The following is a 21,871-nucleotide window of genomic DNA, read 5'->3' on the forward strand; positions in this document are numbered from 1 at the left end:
CTGGGGCTTTTACTTTTTCTTAGCTTGTGCTCAGCTAAAAGAATACAAACTCCATCCTTACTATCACCAATCTACGTATATGTACTTAGTACTAACAAAATTTAACTATATCTGAATTTGAGTCAAGTTAAATTATTAATCTAAATTAAATCTTTTTTATATTTTTTTCATCCACAAAACTCGAATATCTTCTTCTTTAATTTTTGTTGTTGGGGACATAAACATCAACTTCAACACTCCTTACCTTTTAAGTGTTGCTCAACGTGTCGAAACAAAGGCATGGGAGAATTATAACAGTTACATTATGCCCTCTAACAAGATGCTTTTGGTTACCATAATTCCTTTTCGTTTGAAATTATGATTTTTTTCATAAAATATACGTATACGAATATTTTATATTCAATACATTTATATAAATACTTTAATTAATTGTTTTATAATCATTTGTGATAAAACCAATTCCTAAAATTGAGTGTTGGAAATGAGGAGAGGATAAGCCGACCATGTCAAAATGAAAAAAAAAAGCAAGATAATCAAAGGATGCTTTGTATTATAGTATCTGATCCATATTTTAATTTCAATATCAATGTTTGACATAAAAATTAATATATATTTTTAATTTATTTTCTTCAAAGATTCTAACCAGCACTCAAAAATAAGATATTTTGTACAATACCGAGGAATAAAAGACCAAAAAGATTTTTTTTTTGAACCAAATTGATGACTAACGTCGTAAAATATAAGCCAAGTTCTAGACACTGGAGATGCTTGATGTTGAGTGATGATGATGATGGAACCCATTTTTTTAAGAGTTTGAATCATATAACCCCGAAAATCATTTAATGGTTTAAAAAATCGGTGCATGTAACATCCTTATCTATAATTAATTCCTAAATACGATTTATCAAGTAAATTCAATTTTTAGTTTTTAATTAATAAAATTAAATTCAATTTCATGTAGCAACTTAGCGGTAGATATATTCAAAATTAATCTAAAATTATATTGTTTATCAGATTATTAAACTTGTAATTCATTTAACAATTACAAACGCTAATATAAATTATTCATTGTTTATTTTAACCATTATCCATTATTACTAACATGACTAACTGATAGTTTATTATCAGTTATATCTAAACTAGTAGAAACCAACTATTATTATCATATACATGATCACAACTAGAAATTTAAACTACATCATATTGATGTAATTAATGATACGGTAGATATACCTCTTGATGAGTGTGATGCTTGATACTTCTTACTCCAATTTTCTGCTTTTACCTACGCGTGAAATCATCACACGTTAAGTATACACTTAGTAGAACAATAATAATAATCAGTGCAATACATTGTATGTATAAAGAAATAACAACACTTAATGCATCATGATCACTTTACATGTATTACCTTCATGTTACACATATTAACATGAAATAAACAATGTATATAATTTCTTTCCAATATACTTGTCATTTATTCCATAAGCTTATAAGCTTAATCACATGTTTATAAATTATTAACCAATAAACCATAGCCCAAATATAAGCCTACTAGAATCCTGGGTACACAAGTCAAATATGCACCGAAGTGCTAATACACGTAAGATCGTGCCCACCATAATACACATAAGGTCTAGCCCACCTTATGCACTAAGTGTCCTTTATATACATTATAGTGCTAAATCAATATGCAACCTGGTGCTAGACTCTATGACATGTCATTATATCACTGTCCCTCAATGACCTACTTAGGCATATAGTCTATATTTATTTCATTCATGGCATTGTATATCAACATAATTTAACATTAGGTAGTTCATACCCGAAATAACATTCATGATATAACATCATAAATAAACTAAAGAATGATGCATTTTATATTAACTTTTGACATATTTAAAACATGTCAAATATTTGATTAATGACATAAATATCATGTCAATATAAATAAGGTAGACTCATCTCAAGTCTTCCTAATGATGTATAACACAAAAAAATCAAAATCACATGTTAGAATCCATCTAACCCATGTAGGAACAATTCATAATATTCATTCCAACACAACTTGTAATTACAATGTTTCCTACACTTTATTTCCACCTTAACTTGCTTGAATTCACCTTTAAAATAACAATTCCACCTTAAACCCTTATTTTTCTCTTTTAGGCTTTAAAGATTTTACATTTCAAATCTAAATCCAATAATTTAATCATCAAATTAATCCTTGAAAGATAACAAATATCATAAATAATTAGTCACTTGAATTTTCCTATAAATTTTTCCTTAAGAAACTCATATGCCCTAATATAATCCATCACTTTCAATGTGTTTTCAAGATCCGAACAACAAATTTAAACTTGTATTGTAATTTTATATTCAAATTCAAACTTTAAATATAATTCCCAAACTTTTCTTAAAGTGTCGTTTTGGTCACTATTAGGATTCAATCATTCTTCCTCATTTTAAGCTTGAATAAACATGCTAAGGTATAAAACATAATATTCTCATCATATCTAACATAAAAATCCATTCAAAACATCAACCCCTTAACTTTTCATCTTTTCCAAATGGGTCCCTAAAGGAAAACATCAACCCCTTAACTTTTCATCTTTTCCAAATGGGTCCCTAAAGGAAAACTAATGGATTTTTCATTACTTGGAACATGAACTCAACATCACAACACCTTTATCATCATTTTCAAGCCTTGAAACCTCAAATTTCATCATCCCTTCATCCATCCTTTTCATAAATTTAGGGTTATAAGCATGAACAACATGAACAAATGGTACCAAATAATAGAGAATTTAATGGAGAACAAAATTGGATTTCATGTCTTAACCTTAAATCCAACTCAAAATGTTTAAAAATTAAAATTGGAACTTACCTAGGTTTTACAAAGGACTCACGGCAGCAGCAAAAGTTGAAGGGGAAAATCTTTCACTTTCTCTTTTTTTAGTCCTTTTGTGATTTTTATAACCTAAATGAATTTAAAATTCATTTTAGTCCAAAATAACTATTATGACCTTAAAATACAATGATTTTAATCATGTCACATATCAAATTTATCATCCAAGGGTTGAAATTAATCCATGAAGTTATTAGTTTACAACTTTACCCTTGTAAAGTTCTAAAATTACAATCTTGTCCTTTTTAATCTAATGACTAAGATTTAACATGAAAATCAACTTAAATCCAATGGTCCTAATTAAATCTTATCAGTTTAAAGCATGGAAAAGACATTTTCCCTTTCTTTATCATCTAAAAAAATTTCCTGAATTTTCGATTCAATCTGATTATCCGAATTTTTCTCAAACTTTCACACTTTATAGCCTTTAATACAAACTACGTACGAAAAATTGAAACCCATGAAAACGACATTCTAGAGGGTAAACTTTCCAAAGTTTATATTTTAACCACCAAACTTTCAATTTATTCATTTTGGTCACTAACCATATTTTTGGGTATTACAGTGAAAAAGTTGTAGAAATATATTTTTCTTTATTAGTGGTTGAAAAAATGTTTATTGAGTTATGTAGTTTCGATTACAATGTTTTAAAGTTATTTTATTAATACATTAATAAAACAGTTAAAATAGGAAGAAGAAAAAAAGACATATTACCCAAGTTGACGCACATTAATTTATTAATATCCAATAACATAATGTAACTTTTTTAACTTTACACATATTTAATATATTGAGAGAATTTTGTTAATAAATCACATATTAATTTATTGAGAGGGAGTGTAATTGTGAGTTTTGTAAGTTTTGTTAACATCAAGTGTTGAGTAATCGGGGCAATATAAGAATATAATAGAATAGCTATGATCATATTGTACGAGAAAATATACACAATTAATGTGTAGTTAGATTGATGATTCGTGTCTCTTGTAATGAGAATTTTGTAGAAGTAATATATCTGATAATTTAAACTACATAAATAAACTCTCTTATCTTCTTGTTTATGTTATGATTTTTTTCATGGTTCACTCAGTTCAATTGATTTAAACACTGATACAACAATACTTACAAAAGTATTAGAGAGTCATTTTTAAAAGAAGTTTTGTCTTAATCTTTCTATAGATATATTATTCGATAGATTTGACTTTAATTACAGTAAAATTATTATAGAATTTTTATAATTTCATCTGAAATAAAAATATAATCAATTAAATTAATGACTCATGAGATACGGTGCAGCTCTTGCTCACTTTATCTCTAACTCCAACAAGTTAGTTTGACCCATCTATAGATATATAGAGTTATGATCCACTTACACAATGTAAAACTATAAAGTTTTACACAAATGAGTGAAAATATATGGTTGAGATTGACTCATTTCCCCCCAATGAATATCTTCTCATTCCTATTGTTAATCTCAATCATCTATTTTCGCTATTCCAACGATCCTAAATCTGTGTAAAACTAAAAGAGTTTAGGTTGTGTAACAAGATCTTATCCCCCCACACACACACATATATATATATATAATCATTAGTGTGTTTTTTAAAGATGGGAAACTAAATATAATTTACATACTAAGGGTAAATTACTCATATAGTTTCTTGATTATAGTAAATTAGGTGACCCTTATTCTCATATGTAATGTGATAAGGGGGAGGTAAGGTAGTAGGCTGTCCCCAACGCCAGGTTGAGAGTAATTTCCGTGGGAGACCTCCAAATTATGAAATGTCTTCCGGAGATTACTCAGATAGTTTATTGATTATAGTGTGTTTTTTAATTGTATCTCTCTATTACAAAATTTATTAAACAATCATTTTAATTATCTAAAATTATAAAATAATCATTGGTTATAATTTTTAAATAAAAATATAACATAATAGTTAATAAATTGATATAATAATATTTTTTAAATTTATTGGTTTGAGACATAAACTTAAAAACGGATTTATGTGGCTAACCAAAGTAGTAATACTACATAAACATCATCGTGGTGATAAAATATGCCAAAATCAAAACCAATCACATCACCTGGTAATTAATGAAGAACGAATCTCCATAAAAAGACAACCTTAAAAGCTGGCTTTTCTCTTTGTTTCCATTTTTCAGAAAAATGTTTGAAAAAAAAAATAAAGCATGCAAATGTAATCACAGTCAAAGAGACAGTGACAGTGGATTAGGAAACGTTTCGATGTATCATTGGTTACTGCACTCGATCGATTATCTTCTTTTCTACTTGGTTTTGCAACTTGTCCTAAACAGTTATCTCTGAGCAACCAGGACTCTTGTGGGTACATATACACGTGTCGACTGCACAACTATGAACCTAAACAGCCTTTTCTTTTTCAATTTTTTATTTATTCATATAATTTATCATATTTGTTAAAATTCAGTAAATTTGTACTATACACATAATTCTTTTTTCAAACTTCTAGCTATTGAATTTAAATAATATACATAATGTGTGATTTAATGATAAAGGAGATTGTACGTTAATATTGATTGATAAGTTTCAGACTTAATATTTGGACAATCCTATCTTCTCATTGTCAACCGCAATTTGTTGGTTATCTAGACTATTAGTTCTAGAGATTAAAGATACATTCATCAATGTCAAAGTGAAATGATTAGATAGTTAGATAAAGTACATAAATAATTATTAAATTATATTAAAACAATTCTTTTAACATTAAAATTTTGAAAACTACAAAAATCATTAAAAAAAATTTAAACTATTTCAAATGGTCACCACACGGTATAAAATAGTGATAAGTTTTGATAAGTTTAATTATCATTTTATAATAATTTGATAAGTTTAATGATCATGCTGTAATAATTTGATAAAGTTCATTGATCATTTGTAACTTTTTGGGAAGATTAATGACATTTTAACTTTTAGAATTTCAATGAACAAAAAGATAATTACAGCATATTTTAGTGATCATATGTGTATTTTACCCTAAATAGTTTAAGTTAAAGGGTAAACTACACCCAAGGTCACTTATGGGTTTACTAACATACATGTCATTCAATTAAAATATTATTACAAACATATCACTCTATCGTTAAAATCTAAACATACGTCTAATGTACCCTAGTATAATAACATTTTTATTCACAGAATTTATACAATATATCAATTTTGTCCTAATTTAAAAAATTGAATAAATTTATCTCTTCATATTTAGATTTTTTTATCATTTTAATCTTATTTTATACTATCAAACCAAATGAACTCATTAAACCAAAACAATAGTTGAATAATTGCATTATATCATACAGCGACAACAAATCATTGTTAAACTATTATTATACCAATAAAGTAACAGAAAAATAATATAATATTTATGAGAGAAGAATAAGTAATTTAGGAGAAGAATAAAGACTAAAATGATGAACATTTCTAAATAGAAAGGGTTTAATATATTGAATTGTTTCAAATTATGACCAAATTGATGAATTGTAAAGTTTTAAGAACTAAAACCATTATTATACTAGATCATGTAGTGACTTGTTTTTAATAATATTTTAATTGAGTGACATGTTTGTCATTAAACCCATTCTTAAATGATTTTGAATGTAATTTATCTTAAGTTTTTTTATAGAAACCACTAATTTTATTAAAAAGAGAAAATATCTAGAATTACAATGAAAGATTACAACTATAATCATAAACTAAACATCTAATTAGGACATTTTCTTATAACCATTGACAAAAATACTAGTCACTTAAGATCACATAAGAATCATACAAGGAAAATGTCAAAACCTAACAAAAAAAATTTTACAAATCGCAAATCGGAGTTGAGCGACGTGAAATAACTATCTACGAACGCAAATTACATATCCAAATCCAATCTGATGGTCCAAAAACAAGAAAGATCCACATGATAATAGATAAGCGTCATCTTGATCAGTCGTGACGAAGTCAAATCCAATCTTGAAAAAAATAAACAAAAACAACGACCGAATGACTGAAAATGTACCAAAAGAGAAGAAAATGTACCATAAAAGCAAAGACAAACTGTCATAAAGGCAAAAATATTATAAATTGAAGGGAATAAAAGATATGATATAAAAACCAAGCAAAGAATATCTTTCGTCGATGATCTATATTAAAATTGACGTCGACGACGACAAGTAAAACGAAGAAGAAGAAGATGCAGCGCAAAGAAAAAAAAGAAAACTAGGGCTCCCTCCGGATTAACAAGCCCACCCAAATTTTAAGTACTGTCATCCTAAGTTAAAATATTAAAGATTAAAGTTTGAGTATTTAGCTTTACTTATATTTTTCGTCCTCGACTTTATAAGAACCGTAAAGTTAGTCTATCTATTTTAACTCTAGAAAAATAAAGAAGTTGGTCTGGTAAACACATGAATTTGAACAATTTTTTTTATTAATTTGTTGCATATAAATTGTTGAATTACTAATTTTTGTTAATTTGTTGCTCATACATTCTTGAATTGTTGACTTTGGGTCAACGATTTATTGTTAATATTTAACAGTGTTATTTGGTTGAATTAGTTTCTGAATTTTTATAAAGTATGACGATTAAACTTTGATAAATATCGATTTTTATACCGTATATAAATAAATTTTATAATTAGATAAATCAAATTTCTTAAAATTATTAGATAAAACCTAAAAGATCAAAACATTCGAAATAATAATAAAGTAATGCCTAACCCCATTAAAACACGACTTTTCTCCATCCAATGGTACATAGTGTGGCCTAATTTCTAATCCAAGAACTAAAACATCACCCTATGCATTTATATCAATCTTCATACATATGTATATGACACATATTTGTGGCAATGGGCCACTTCAATTGAGCTCTTGTGGTCAAGGGGTACCTTTCTTACCTTTAAAAGCTAAAGCATAAAGCACATCACATGGAATACAATGAACTCTAATTAATGAAACCCTTTTGAGTAGGTAATTGGTTGCTTCTTTACACCCCTAGAGAAAAATCATATAAATTTCTATTAGAATATATATCTTATTGATATAATGGAGACATTTTTCTCTCTAAGTTTAATTGAAGAATTAATATACTCTCAAGGTTTTATCTTCCGAGTCAGAAGAGAGCATAGAGACACTTATTGAGAATATAAAATAGGAACGAGACCAATTTGATTTCGATCGTATTTTTTTAAAAATTGAACCATCAATAATAATTAAAAGATTTATTTGGTGACGTGACTGAAAAAATAGATGAACCTGAAAGCAAATGATAGATCACCTTGAATGGTGCTAGTCTTAAAGGGCAATGATACATGTCTTGTCCTAGCCTTTGTTCAACTTTCCAAATACCTACAACATGTTTGTGATTTAGAAGGTCCAAAAGATGACCCCCAAAAAGATTGGGTATGGGAAATTTACAAGGTATATTCCTTGATGAGACAATATGAGGGGAAGTTCTACAGTGCGGCACCTTTATTATAAAGTTAAAAAAGGCGTTGTCGGTTTTGTTATTATTTAAATAATAAAATCAGTAAAAAAATTACTTAAAACATTATTATTTTTACCTAAAACATCAATGTTTTTTAATATTTTTGGTAAAGTGCCCAACAATAACAAAACCGATAGAAAAAATAACAAAATCGATAGAAATAATAATGTTTCCGGTAATTTTTTACATATTTTGTTATTTAAATAATAACAAAACCGGTAGCGCTTTTTTTAGCTGTATATTAAGGATGTCGCACCTGATCATTTCCCCCAATATGAGAGCTGTGCATACGTGGAAAGTTTGTTACAGGGGCTGGTAGGTTGTTATAACGTCATATGGACAGTTGTTATTTATTATAGAACTATTGTAAACCTATAAATGGATTCACTGTGTAAACCAAAGTAAGCAGAATACATGTTTTTGTTATTTCTTTTCAGTGCGTGTTTTACAACATGGTATCAGTCGCTTCTGACCTAGGTGCTTATCTGTTGCTTTTTTGACACTCTGTGTGGGAGTTTTCTCTTCGGTCTTCATGGATGGACATGATGGCACTTCCCCCGGCTCTGGTATTACTGGATCTGCATTTGTTTTCCCTCCCAGGAAGGTTTTCACCAACAAAAAAAATCAATGTGGTGCTTGATGTATATAACTTTATTCTTTTGTGTTGTTCAACCGTCGCTTGTCATAGTGGAATGAGATGATGGGTTACTGGTGGAAACGAAGAATTTGAGGTTTTCATGGCTCAAGATAGTGTTTTAGCCTCATGTTACTTTATACTATAATTCATCATTACGTCCTCAAATGGTGGGAGCGGAGATTGCCTCAGAAATCTGGAAAATAATAACGACATTTTTTGCAAGCAAATCGACCACCACTCTCATGAATCAACACTACAAGATGAAAACAGTTAAGAAGAGTGATATTGGTATGCGAACTTATATCTCTCACGTGAAATAAATTTGCGATACACTCGCCGTGTGTGGTTGCCCATCTCCGAGTTTGAACGCATTGCCACCATCCTCAACGGTTTACCACTAGAGTATCGTCATTTTATTGTTGTGATTACGGAAAGTTGTGAATTGTTCACTTTGGAAGGCATTGTTTCAGTTATAGTTGATGCGGAAACACAACAAAAGAACTTTGACCAATTTGATAATCTTCATATCAGTGCTAGTGTTGCTCAAGTTTCCACTGATTCCTATACTACTGATAAAACTTCTTCTGTTTCGAATTCACGTTCTGGGAGATCAGGAAGACCTCCGCCTGCTTCTGGAGGTTGAGGCCAAGGTTGTAGCAACTTCAGTGTCATTTGTGCTAGAAAACTTGCTACCTAGTTGATCGGTGTTGATACCGATTTTATGAGTCTTTCCTCAGAGTATCTTTTGGCTACAAAGGATCTTCTAACAAAGCATCTACGAACTTATGTCATCACAACACTGGCTTCTCAGTCTTGGGTGTTGTGGTTCTAGTCATGACTATGGTAGCTTATCTTCACCTGACACCATGACTACTTGGTGTGTTGACTCGGGTGCTATGCACCATGTTACTGCTAATGCTGGGGAACTTGTTGATAGTACTGACTACTATGGGCCTGGTAAATTATTGATGGGTAATGGTAACTCCTTGTCTATCACTAAAATTGGTGATACCACTTTGCATTCTGGCTCTCGTTCCTTACGATTATCAAACTTGTTTCATGTTCCTCGCATTACAAAAAATATTGTCTATGTATCTAAAATTACTCGTGATAACCGAGTTTTTCTGGAGTTTCACGTCCATAGCTGCTTAGTGCATGATGAGAATAAGAGAGCTGAAGTCCTGCATGGGTGAGCTTCATTATTGCTCGTCCAATCAAGACTCTCTACTATGATGAATGTTGCTAGTGGATCTATGGTTACCTATGATGTTTGGCATGATCAATTAGCTCATCCATCCCATGATCTTTTACGTAGGTTAAGATTCATTTGTAATAATCTTCATTTGAGAAATGTTAATAAAGCCTAGTCTTCATTTGTATTATTTGCTAAATGGGCAAAGGTCATGCTTTGCCCTTTCCTTGATCCAACACTATTTACACTAAACCATTTTAGGTTGTGTTTACAGACCTCTGGGGTCCTGCACATATCCCCTATAATGTCTTTAAATATTATTTATCCTTTGTGGATGCTTTTTCTAGACATACTTGGTTATACCTTCTAAAGGAAAAGAATGAAGCAATCAAGGTATTTGGTTCGTATTCAGTTTAACTTTGACATCTTAGTTGTTCAAAGTAATTGGGGTGGAGAGTATCGTCCGTTGACTAATGTTCTCTTACAGGCTGGGATTCATCATCAAGTAACTTGTCCTCACACATCTCAGCAAAACGGTCTTGTAGAACGAAAACACCACCATGTTGTGGAGATAACCCTCACTCTTCTTGCTCGAGCCTCCTTACCTTACAAGTTCTGGTCCTATACGGTTGTTACAGCAGTCCACCTTAGTAATTGACTACCCACGACAATGTTGTATGGTTGTTCTCCTTTTGAGAAGTTGTTTAATCGGAAACCAACCTATGATCATCTTTGGGTGTTTGGGTGCCTCTGTTTTCCTCATACTCGACCATTTCAATCTCACAAGCTCTCATTTCGCTCCCATGCTTGTGTTTTTTTTTTTGTCTATAGCCTACAACATAGAGGCTATGTTTGTTTAGCATCGGATGACAGGGTCTATATCTCATGCCATGTTGTTTTTAATGAAGGTGTAGTTCCTTATATTGATAAAAAGGAGTATCTTTCGTTAAAAGTCTGTCCTATGCCGACCCTGAGTCCTACTTTGAGGGCGGTTCCTAGAGTTGATCATCTTCTTTGAAAATATTCCCGCTCTCAAAAGGATACTCAACCTGATGTTTTTACGCAACCAACCGACAATTCTACCTCCTTGCCAACTGCTCATGTTCTTAATGCTGGTTTATATTCACCAATTTTTTCAAGAGTTTATGATGAATTACAACCAACATTGCATGACTTGTCGAGTCAAGAAGTCAAGTATAGTCAATCTTCTTCTTTTGAGCATCATGTGAATGATAGCATACCTGCTGCTGAACTTCAACCATCTAATGGTGACATGAATTAACATCCCATGATAACGAGAAGCAAGCTGGGTATTTTCAAACCCAAGACTTTTTCGGCTGATGATATCTCATTTGATGACGATGTAGAGCCAACATAGATTTCTCAAGCTCTTGCTGATCCAGCATGGAAACAAGTCGTTCTTGATAAGTATAATGCTCTCTTTAAAAATTCTACATGGCATCTTGTATCTCTCCCACCCGATCACATGGCCATTGGTTACAAATGGTTGTTCAAACTTAAACGCAATGAAGATGGTATTGTTGCACGGCACAAAGCGCGGTTGGTTGTGAAAGGATTCTCGCAGGTCCCTGGGCATGATTTTGGAGATACATTTAGTCATGTTGTAAGGTCGTCTATGGTAAACGTTGTGCTCTCCATAGTTGTTTCAAATAAGTGGGTGTTGCGTCAAGTTGACGTTAACAACGCCTTCCTCAACGGAGAATAGAGTGAGGAAGTATTTATGCTTCAACCTTCCGGTTTTGAACAACAATCTCTTGATGGTAAACCATTAGTGTGCAAGCTAACAAAAGCTTTGTATTTCTTAAAGCAAGCCCCGAGGATGTGGTACACAAGATTAAAACAATATATTATGCAGCAGGGGTTTAAGGAATCTGCTACTAATACCTCTTTGTTTATCTGACACTCTGGAGGCACCCGTATATTCTTACTAATCTATGTTGATGATATTATCGTCACCGATGACTCCAAGACTATGGTTGAAAAAGTTATTCATTGTCTTGGTGATCAGTTTTCTCTAAAAGATCTCGATGACTTATGATTTTTCTTGGGAATTAAAGTTGCTAGAACTCATGATAATCTAATGCTTCGCCAAAGAAAATTCATTAAAGATTTGTTAGCAAAAACTACAATGGCTAAAGCAAAACCAGCTCCAACACCGATGATAATCTTTCCCAAGCTCACATGTGAGTCTGGTAAAATGCTTGATGACCCTCAGTTTTTTCGACGTATCATTAGTGCCTTGCTCTATCTCACACACACTCGTCCGGATATAACATTTAGTGTTCATAGAGTTGCCCAATACATGCATGCTCTATGTGAAGGTCATTGGATAGCGGTAAAGAGGATTTTACGGTATTTACGTGGCACACTTCATCATGGCCTTGTTTTCCAGGCAGGTTCTCCATCGAGTAAGGTGATTGCCTTTGTTGACGCTGACTGGGCAAGCAATGTTGATGACCGCCGATCAGTTTATGGTTCTTGGATTTTTCTTGGCGTGATTGCCTTTGTTGACGCTGACTGGACAAGCAATGTTGATGATCGCCGATCAGTTTCTGGTTCTTGCATTTTTCTTGGCATCAACCTAATCTCATAGAGTTCCAATAAGTAAAGGACAATCACTAGATCAACCACCGAGGTCGAGTTTCGCAGTGTTGCAGATGTGGTTTCTGAAGTCGTTTAGGTTAAGACATTGCTCACTTACATGGGGGAAAACAAGTGCAATTACAGTAGTATGGTGCGACAACACAAGCTCAATTGCAATAAGTGTCAACCCTGTGTTTCAGGCAAAAATGAAGCATGTCGAGCTGGATATGTGCTTTGTTTGTGAGAAGGTGATGGGAAAAGAACTGTATGTTAATTACGTACCCACTGGTCATCAGGTTGCTGATGGATTAACCAAACCATTGACTAAATGATCCTTTGCAGATTTTCGACAAAGAGTTCGTGTTATGGATAATGAAGGATCAGAGGAGTAGGGAGAATGATGAGCCAATATGAGAGCTTTGCATACAAGGAAAGTTTGTTACAGGTACTGGCAGGTTGTTATAACGTCATATGGACAACTGTTATATATTCTAGAACTATTGTAAACCTATAAATGGACTCACTGTATAAACCAAAGTGGATAAAACATCATCAAATATCAAGATAAATCAAAGTCAAGCAAAAAAAAATAATTTTTATATTAAAATTATAATGGACAAAATTCATCCCACAATCCTCCCTAATTATATCCACCAAAAAATAAAGGAATCGTTAAAGGCCTATACACTCTTATTTTAATTTTTTAATAAATCTATAATAATCTTTAATAAAAAAAATACATTTTCAATGAAACAACCGAGTACTTAGAATCGCCACGTTTGATTAAAACTATAGCGAAGCTAATTCCCATGCAATCTACATATCCAAAATTCCCTTCTTATCTTAACTCATCATAATGTCCCCCCCCCCCCTCAAAAGGCTATCCATTGGATAATTCCAAAATAAAATCAATTCATGGCCACTACAGGAGACATTGCATGCCAGCAAATTGACTCATACATGGCCACTACAAATATATGCTTGGATTAGGGGACAATGAATTTAGGGTCATATTTCTCGATATGTCTCTTCTAATAATATATTTTTAACATTTAAATTTAATATATTTTATCACAACATTCGATATTTATCTATTAATTTATCGATACCTTTCTTGCATAATTAAAAGACACAATACCAGTGTTTGGTCTTTGTGGGGACTTCCCTTGGGCCTTTACTCCCTAATACCATGACCTTTGATGGATTAGTTTGTATAAACACTGATTTTAGATTAATGTCCTTATAAATACTTTAGCAAAATGGACTATTGTCCTTTTTTGCTCAAATGAGAGGGTATACAAGGTTGTTAATTCTATGTTTTGTGCAAATATTATTTTTGTTTTTTTTGTTTAATCTTCTATATGTTTATGTTAATTGATTAATTTGGATTGAGTACATGTTAATTGATTAATTCAGATCGGATATTACAAAAATCTATAAGGGGAGCGACCCTCTCAATTAAGGATGGGCATGGATCAGGTCAAATTAAATTTTTGTCTGACTCGAGCATTCTACACCTCCACTTGTCACCCAATCCGATCAGTGTTTAGAGAGATTCCTCCTGACCCAAAACTTAACACAAATTTTAAGATGAAAACCTGCACCCGATTTTACTCAAACACACATATTGACATATATATACTATTTTTACTAGGTATAATAAAGACCTAATTAAAAATATAGAGAGATGGGATGTTATTGTAATTATCTCTAAATACATAAGAGATATTTATATTATTTTCTCGGGTTGGGTTGAGGATTTTTCACCTTGTCTTCCAAAAAACTCAACCTGAGTCCGATTTTTTTAAATCTAAATCTATAAGGTCTAATCAGATTAAAACCTATTGAATTTGAGTCTTATGTCTATCCCTACTCTCAACCCAATTTACTTAGTTCATAAAATTAAGATTTGAAACTATGCATGAGCAAGGTTTGGACAAAGAATTTTATATTTTAAATAAGTTCACACTAATTATTTCATATTTTGATAGTGAAAAATAGACATAAAATTGTATGATTATTATCATGATGCATAGAATTAAATTAAAAAAATTGAAATTTGATTACATATTATCAGTTTAGAATCGAAACCGTACGAACAGCAGCAAAGGATTAAACAACCAAAAACATAGGAAAGTAGATGGACAGGACACAGAGAAACCATGGCCATAGGAATACATGGTGCATAAAAGAAGAAAGCAACCCAACATATCTAAACATAACGAGTCCATCTCCAGAAATATCATCATTATTAAATATTGGGTAGTCACCACCCCTATATATACATATAGACTAGGGGGATGAAGACACTTAGCTAGCTAGCTGCTACCCAACAATTTAGTTCACGACAAGGTTTTCAACTAGATCATCTATTGGAATTTGTATAATGCATCCTACCTTTTGGACAAATTATTTTATATTGGGATGTAAATTTACGAAATTTTAAAAATAAAAATGTATTATTAATAAAAAATATAAAAAATAAATAAAATATATAAGAATTTGAAATTTTCAAGAGGACCTCCATCCATCATTGACTGCCGCTGCCATTTTGGTGACGATGGTGATATGTAATCTTATAACCAAACAAGCAAAGGCCAATGAGATTCACATATTTGTTGTAGGGCCTTACTGAACCTGAGATATCAGGCACTTGATTTATATTACCTGGTTCTGGTTTGTGGCTCTGGAATTATTTTGTCCAAACCTTGCCTAAGAAAACTATACATCGATGAGATGGTTTTCGTTCCCTGGCTCGTTTTATCATCCGAGATCGATCGCGAACCGATCTGATAAGTGACGCAGACGGGACTTCATAGTTTAAGACCACCATATTTAAGTTCACTGCCTTAAGTTGCCGACTCAACTGTCATCATCATCGAACTCGAACTACCCACTTGCTGGATCTTCTCTGAGTTGATCCATCAAGTTCAAAGGTGGTTCTCAAAAGAAAGGAAAAAAAGCTACAAGCAACATCATGAAAACACCACTGTCATCATCATCAAACTCAAACCACATGCACATGCTGCATGCACCCATTGCCCATGACATGAGGAGCTGGGGATTTTGTTTAGATATGAAACCGAATATGTACAAATGAGTATTGAACCACCCAACACCTCAAAAGAGGATAAAGTTGGTGCGTACACTGCGTCAAATATTCATTAGTTTGAACCAAATGTATATGTATAATGAACTCGACTCATGACAAGTCTAATATTTTCTTTAGGTGGGACATAAATATCAAAGAGAGTACGTCTAAAATGAATGAGAAGAGAAAAAATACATTGACCAAAGGGAAAAGCTTGTGTCTACCCATGAGGCTTGTTAGTTGGCTAATTTGGTAAGTTAGATTTGATGCATCAACATTCCTCCTCTAATTTGATGGCTCGTAAGGTCAGAATTTAATTATCATATCTTCATATTTTGATCATCGAAATTAAAAGAATTTTATTAGAGTCATCGTTATTTAAAAAATAATAATTTCAGTCACCGTTAAATCATTAATTACAAAAGTAAAATTAAAAATGATGCCAAAGAGTAACCATTGATTCCCAGGCCCTGCCAAAAGCAAAAGATGTAAACCCCAGGGCTTCCCCAAAGAGGGGACAGACAGATATCATTTGGACCAAAGTTAATTTATTTTTACATATCAATCAATGGGTAACTTAGCAAGCAATTAATTAGTGCCTTCATAATCAAAGAATCAGTTTATGAAAGAGTGGCTTACAAGCACTAACAATAAAAATGTGGGTTCTACCATATTTATAAGATTTAAACTTGAAACATTATTTAAAAAATATTAATTTTTTATTATTCGATTAAGATATTCGGATATAAAAAATGGGGTCAAGTTAAAGAACACCCTTCATCATATTATATAATTAGACATAGACAGTGAATTGATTATCATTAGTATTATAAAGCCTACCCTTTCCATTACTCTCAATCATTTCAAATAAGTTCCCTCCTTATACAATCTCACACCATTCCTTATCACTTTGGCATCAACCATGTCTGTTGCAGGATATTCAGACCCTGATAGAATGCTCAACAGGTCATTCCACCGTAGGAACGACTCCGGTGAGCTCGACGTGTTCGAGGCTGCACGGTATTTCTCGGGGTACAATGATGCAGGTAGCGGCTACTACAATTGCGCGACGTACAGTCAGAGGATCATGAGGGACGAGAGGCAGCAGCAGCCTTGGAGGGGAGGTAGGGTCAGCTTGGATGTGCCAATGAGACATCATCCCATTGTTCAACCAGCTCATGTGGTGGAGAAACAGATAAAGGAGAAGAAACACAAGCAACCGAGCTCCCCTGGTGGTAAACTCGCTAGCTTCTTGAACTCGCTTTTCAACCAAACGGGCTCGAAAAAGAAGAAATCGAAATCGACTACGCAGTCCATGAAAGATGAAGAAGAGAGTCCCGGTGGAAGAAGGAAAAGACGGATCAGCATTAGCCATTTCCGTAGCTCGAGCACGGTGGATACGAAGTCGATTTACTCGTCTTCGAATTCGGGTTTCAGGACACCTCCGCCTTACGTGCACACACCCGCCAAAAGCTACAAGGACTTTAAAAGCTATCTAGATCATAAACAGCAGGTAGCATCATCTATTTCAAAGAACAACACCGGACAAAAAAAATCAACTGGTTTACAAAATGATACAACGGACTATTCTTGGTTAGATGAGAAACTCAAGTTAATCGATGACTACAGGGAAAAACAACAGACTAGAGATCAAGCCGATCGATATCGACCAGTGGAGAAAGATTACAGGAAGTCCGGTGAGGTCGATGACGGTGCAGATAGCGATTCGAGCTCTGATCTGTTCGAGTTACAGAACTATGATCTAGGAATCTACTCAAGTGGTTTACCTGTGTATGAAACAACACATATGGACAGCATCAAAATGGGAGCACCAATTTCCAATGGTGCACTATGAGACTAATACATTTTTCAACTTGTTGATGATGGGTTCCATTTGTTTCCATTGCCATTGGAGGACAGTAGATTTTGCTTTGTCTTTTTCTTTCATTGATAGCTTCTTTGAATGCTTTTTTGTTATTCCCTCTGTATGTACAATTTGGAACGTTTGTTTGTCTTCACTTTCTCTGTCTTATTTCCTTTATTAAAGATAATACGGGTTGATCCGATTCGAAAAATTTATGATACGGTCCGTAAGTATCTGTAAAATGATTTGCTTAGATTGTGCCATGATTGATGATGATGATGATTTCTTTATTCAATCAAAGGAGGGAAACATCAGCAAAAAGCCATCATCATGTCCCATAATGAGGATTATATATTCTAATCTTTTACTTTGGACCATTAACTATCAAAGGTTAATAAATTAATTAATACTTTCCTACATGTACGTGTGATTCATCTAATCTTTGCCTTTTTCTCTGCAATAACGCATAATAGTGGGTTGAACAATAGGAAAGAAAAGCATAGATATAGATAAAATGATGTATGGATGTCATGTCATGTCTTGTCATCTAACATAACACTTTCACCCTAACCCCCAAATTATTAAGAGTTGATTAAAAATCAAACAAATTTGTCTAATCAAACAACTAACATTTGTTCATATATCATATATTTTGTAGCCTAATCATATATTTATATCATAAACATTTGCCTACTGACAACTATCGTTTTGGATGTCAAATAATTTTTTTTTCTCAATTAATAAATAAGGAAATACATAGTATAGATAAATAATGGTCGAATCCTTAAAGACTTAGAAAATCACAATTTTATGTTTGAATGGTTCTAACTAGACGAAAATAATAAAAAAGGGTTTATAATATGAGATTTAAATAGTAAGAATGATTAAATAAATAAAAACAATTAAAGTAAAAATAAGAGGGTAAAGATTGTGAATAAATACGATAAAAATAGCCTCAAGCTTTGCTTTGACTCACTTTCCTTTAGATCATCGAATAAAATTTTCCCTCCAGGATTCACGTCAGTTACTTTGTCTACAAGGGCTATCCCCGTGACTTTATCTTGTATATCGAATACCCAAGGCAATCTTTGATTCTGGCTTCAGAAATTGATCTAATCGACATCAATTGTCGTAGATCAATTACCGTTTAAGTTCATGGCGACCGACTCGGATTGTTGCTTCAATAATCGTCCCAGGAAGTTGAATTTGCTTTCTATAAGCCGAATCTTCCTCCCACACATTAATCGTAACAACTTCTTGACCAAAGTCAATCTTTGATTTTGAAAACTATTTTGATTTTGAAAAATAAACGCATATATTGAGAGAGATATTTCGAAGATATTAAGGTTTTGTTTCAATTATCCCGTTAGAATTGAGTCATCGCGTCAGCTCTCGGCTTATGAAAAATTTAGCTAAACATAACAAAAGTCATACTTAGCATATTAAAAACAAAACTTGAAATAAAAGAAAATGAAGAACTTGAAAAGTAAAAAGAGAAAGCTTTAATAAAAACTAGAGAAAAAAGAAGATTGTAATTTGAGTGATGAGTTTAGGCTTACCCCAAGTAGATATTTATAATCTCTCAAAGCCTAAAGGATAAACAAAGAAAATAAATAAATAATCCTAAAGATAATTATTTTTAATTTAAATTCAAACTTAAATTAGTCTCCTAATGCAACTCTGCTCATCAATCTTCCAGAAGGCGTGCGGACGAAGTCTTCTAGAAACTGTCGCTGATTGGACCTTCTAGAAATCGCCACGTCATACCGCGTCGTGCCCAGAGTCGTGCCCATGTTTCCAGCATTGACCAAATAATAAAAAAAATGCAAAATGTGCCCGTTTTGTCACTAATTCTGGAAAGTAAGGACCTGTACGAAAACAAACATAGCACGACCAATTTAGCAGCAATAATTCCACAAAACCGAAGAAATAACGAGCAAAGATTGACGATTCATCATCAATTCCCCTCACTTATCTCATGCTTGTCCTCAAGTATGATTAATCAAATTAGTCAAAAGTTTCATTTACCGTTCTTTGTCAAGTTTCACGTTCGAGGAAGCAAGGTAGAGACCACAATAACAATTCAAGTCAAGAAAACAATCAATTGAATATCAAATTGGAACAAGTTAAGTGCAATTGTAATATTCATTCATTCATCAATCTTAACGCTCATTACTCAACTCCTTACCGGGATTCACTCAAATCACTCAATGTGTTTGGGGTAAAGAAACGCTCAATGTCAGAATTGACACGATATTGCCATAGGCCTACATGTAAATCAAATCTCCACTACTAATAAGAACAAGATGCATAAATCAAATGGTCTTTTATTGGTTGTAACGGGACTTAGGTAAAGGTGAGGAAAAGGCTAAATATACGGCTAAATATTCAAGGCAAGGAACTAACAAATAATAATTTCAACTCTATCAAAACATTAAACACAACAAAATAAAAAGACAAATTTTCGAACAACAAAATTCTTTTCGAAATGCATTTGATTTTTTTCACACTTTTGTTGTTTTGTTTTTCATTTTTTTCATGTCTTTTTTCTTTTCTTTTTTTTCGAACAACATTTTTTTCTTCTTTTTTTCTCTTTTTCAAACTACTTTTTTTTCTTTTTTTCAATGGAGCATACAATGGATTAACTATTCACTTGCCCTGAAATAGGTAGAAAAGAAGGATAAATAAAGGCTTGGGTTTATAAACGTGATGAAAACAAAAAAGCGTGAATAGGCTCAAAAGTGGTTAATTAGGGGGAAAATGCATGGGCAGACAATTTATTGGGGAAACAGAATAGTTAATCCTAAGGTGTCCAAATCATTTTTAAGCATCAAGTTCATGTGTAATCTTAACAGTATTTAACATGCGGGTTCTAGAATACCAATGCCAAATTCGACACACTCAATCCAACAAAATGAGAGCGAAAATGATATGCTCGTAAAGGCTCAAATCTCACCAAATTATATGCATTTAGCTAATCACATTTCAACCAACAAAGTCATAGAATATCACAAAAACACCAACTTATCACAATTCATGTTATTCGCTATCAAAAACATCCTAACCTAAACAATCATGTGTTCCCAAACAAGCATATTATTCCAAAAATATTCAACAAGACAAAGAAATTCAACTTACACTCTACTCCCCCTCGCTTAAAGCGTTTTGCCTCAAAACGTAAAATTAAAGTGCAAGAGAATGAATAGAGTACTCCCCAGATTTTGCTATCGGCCACGGCCATGGTGGGAGACGAAGAAGTGGGCGGCTCTTGTTTGATGCCGTGAACTAGAACCATGGTCATGTTGTGTCGTCGGTGGAAAATTGGCTTTGAAATCCTCTATAAACCATAAACCGGATTGTACATTAGTAATAGTTGAATGCAAATAGGATCATAATTTACCTCCGGAGTATTTTCAGATGTTGTTGAATGCCGAATGCAAATATGTACATTAGTATAGAGAAATAAGGGTCGAATCCTCAGGGACTTAGAAAATCACAATTTTATGTTTGAATGGTTCTAACTAGGCGAAAATAGTAAAAATGAGTTTGTAATATGAGATTTAAATAGTAAAAATGATTAAATAAATAAAAGCAATTAAAGTAAAAATAAGAGGATAAAGATTGTGAATACGGTAAAAATAACCTCAAGCTTCGCTTTGACTCAATTTCCTTTAGATCATCGAATAAGATTTTCCCTCCGGGATTCACGTCGGTTACTTTGTCTACAAGGGCTATCCCCGTGACTCTATCTTGTATATCGAATACCCAAGGCAATCTTTGATTCCGGCTTCGAAATTGATTTAATCGACATCAATTGTCGTAGATCAATTACCGTTTAAGTTCATGGCAACTGACTCGGATTGTTGCTTCAATAACCGTCAATTCCGATCTCAATCCCCTCTTGGCGAAGCCATCTCGCCAAGTGTGTTCCCAGGAAGTTGAATTTGCTTTCTATAAGTCGAATCTTCCTCCTACACATTTAATCGCAACAACCTCTTGACCAAAGTCAATATTTGAATTTGAAAACTGTTTTGATTTGAAAATAAGCCAGAGATTGAGAGAGAT

The 21,871-nt window shown here is 32.7% G+C and overlaps 1 protein-coding gene across 2 annotated transcripts; it reads left to right on the top strand.

The window, feature by feature from the left end:
• Positions 1-16,822: 16,822 nt before the first annotated feature.
• Positions 16,823-17,975, top strand: LOC120156421 (protein BIG GRAIN 1-like E). Of its 2 annotated transcripts, XM_039167730.1 has the most exons (2): positions 16,823-17,504; positions 17,592-17,975. In XM_039167730.1, the coding sequence occupies exons 1-2, from the start codon at positions 16,865-16,867 to the stop codon at positions 17,795-17,797; spliced, it is 846 nt and encodes a 281-aa protein (XP_039023661.1). In that variant the 5' UTR covers positions 16,823-16,864; the 3' UTR covers positions 17,798-17,975. The 2 variants fall into 2 exon arrangements, with proteins under 2 accessions (XP_039023661.1, XP_039023660.1); XM_039167729.1 differs by having other exon boundaries at positions 16,823-17,975.
• Positions 17,976-21,871: the final 3,896 nt, after the last annotated feature.

Source organism: Hibiscus syriacus, unplaced genomic scaffold (assembly GCF_006381635.1).
Source record: "Hibiscus syriacus cultivar Baekdansim isolate YM2019G1 unplaced genomic scaffold, ASM638163v2 tig00111220_pilon, whole genome shotgun sequence".
In the NCBI taxonomy this organism is placed as follows: domain Eukaryota; kingdom Viridiplantae; phylum Streptophyta; class Magnoliopsida; order Malvales; family Malvaceae; genus Hibiscus; species Hibiscus syriacus.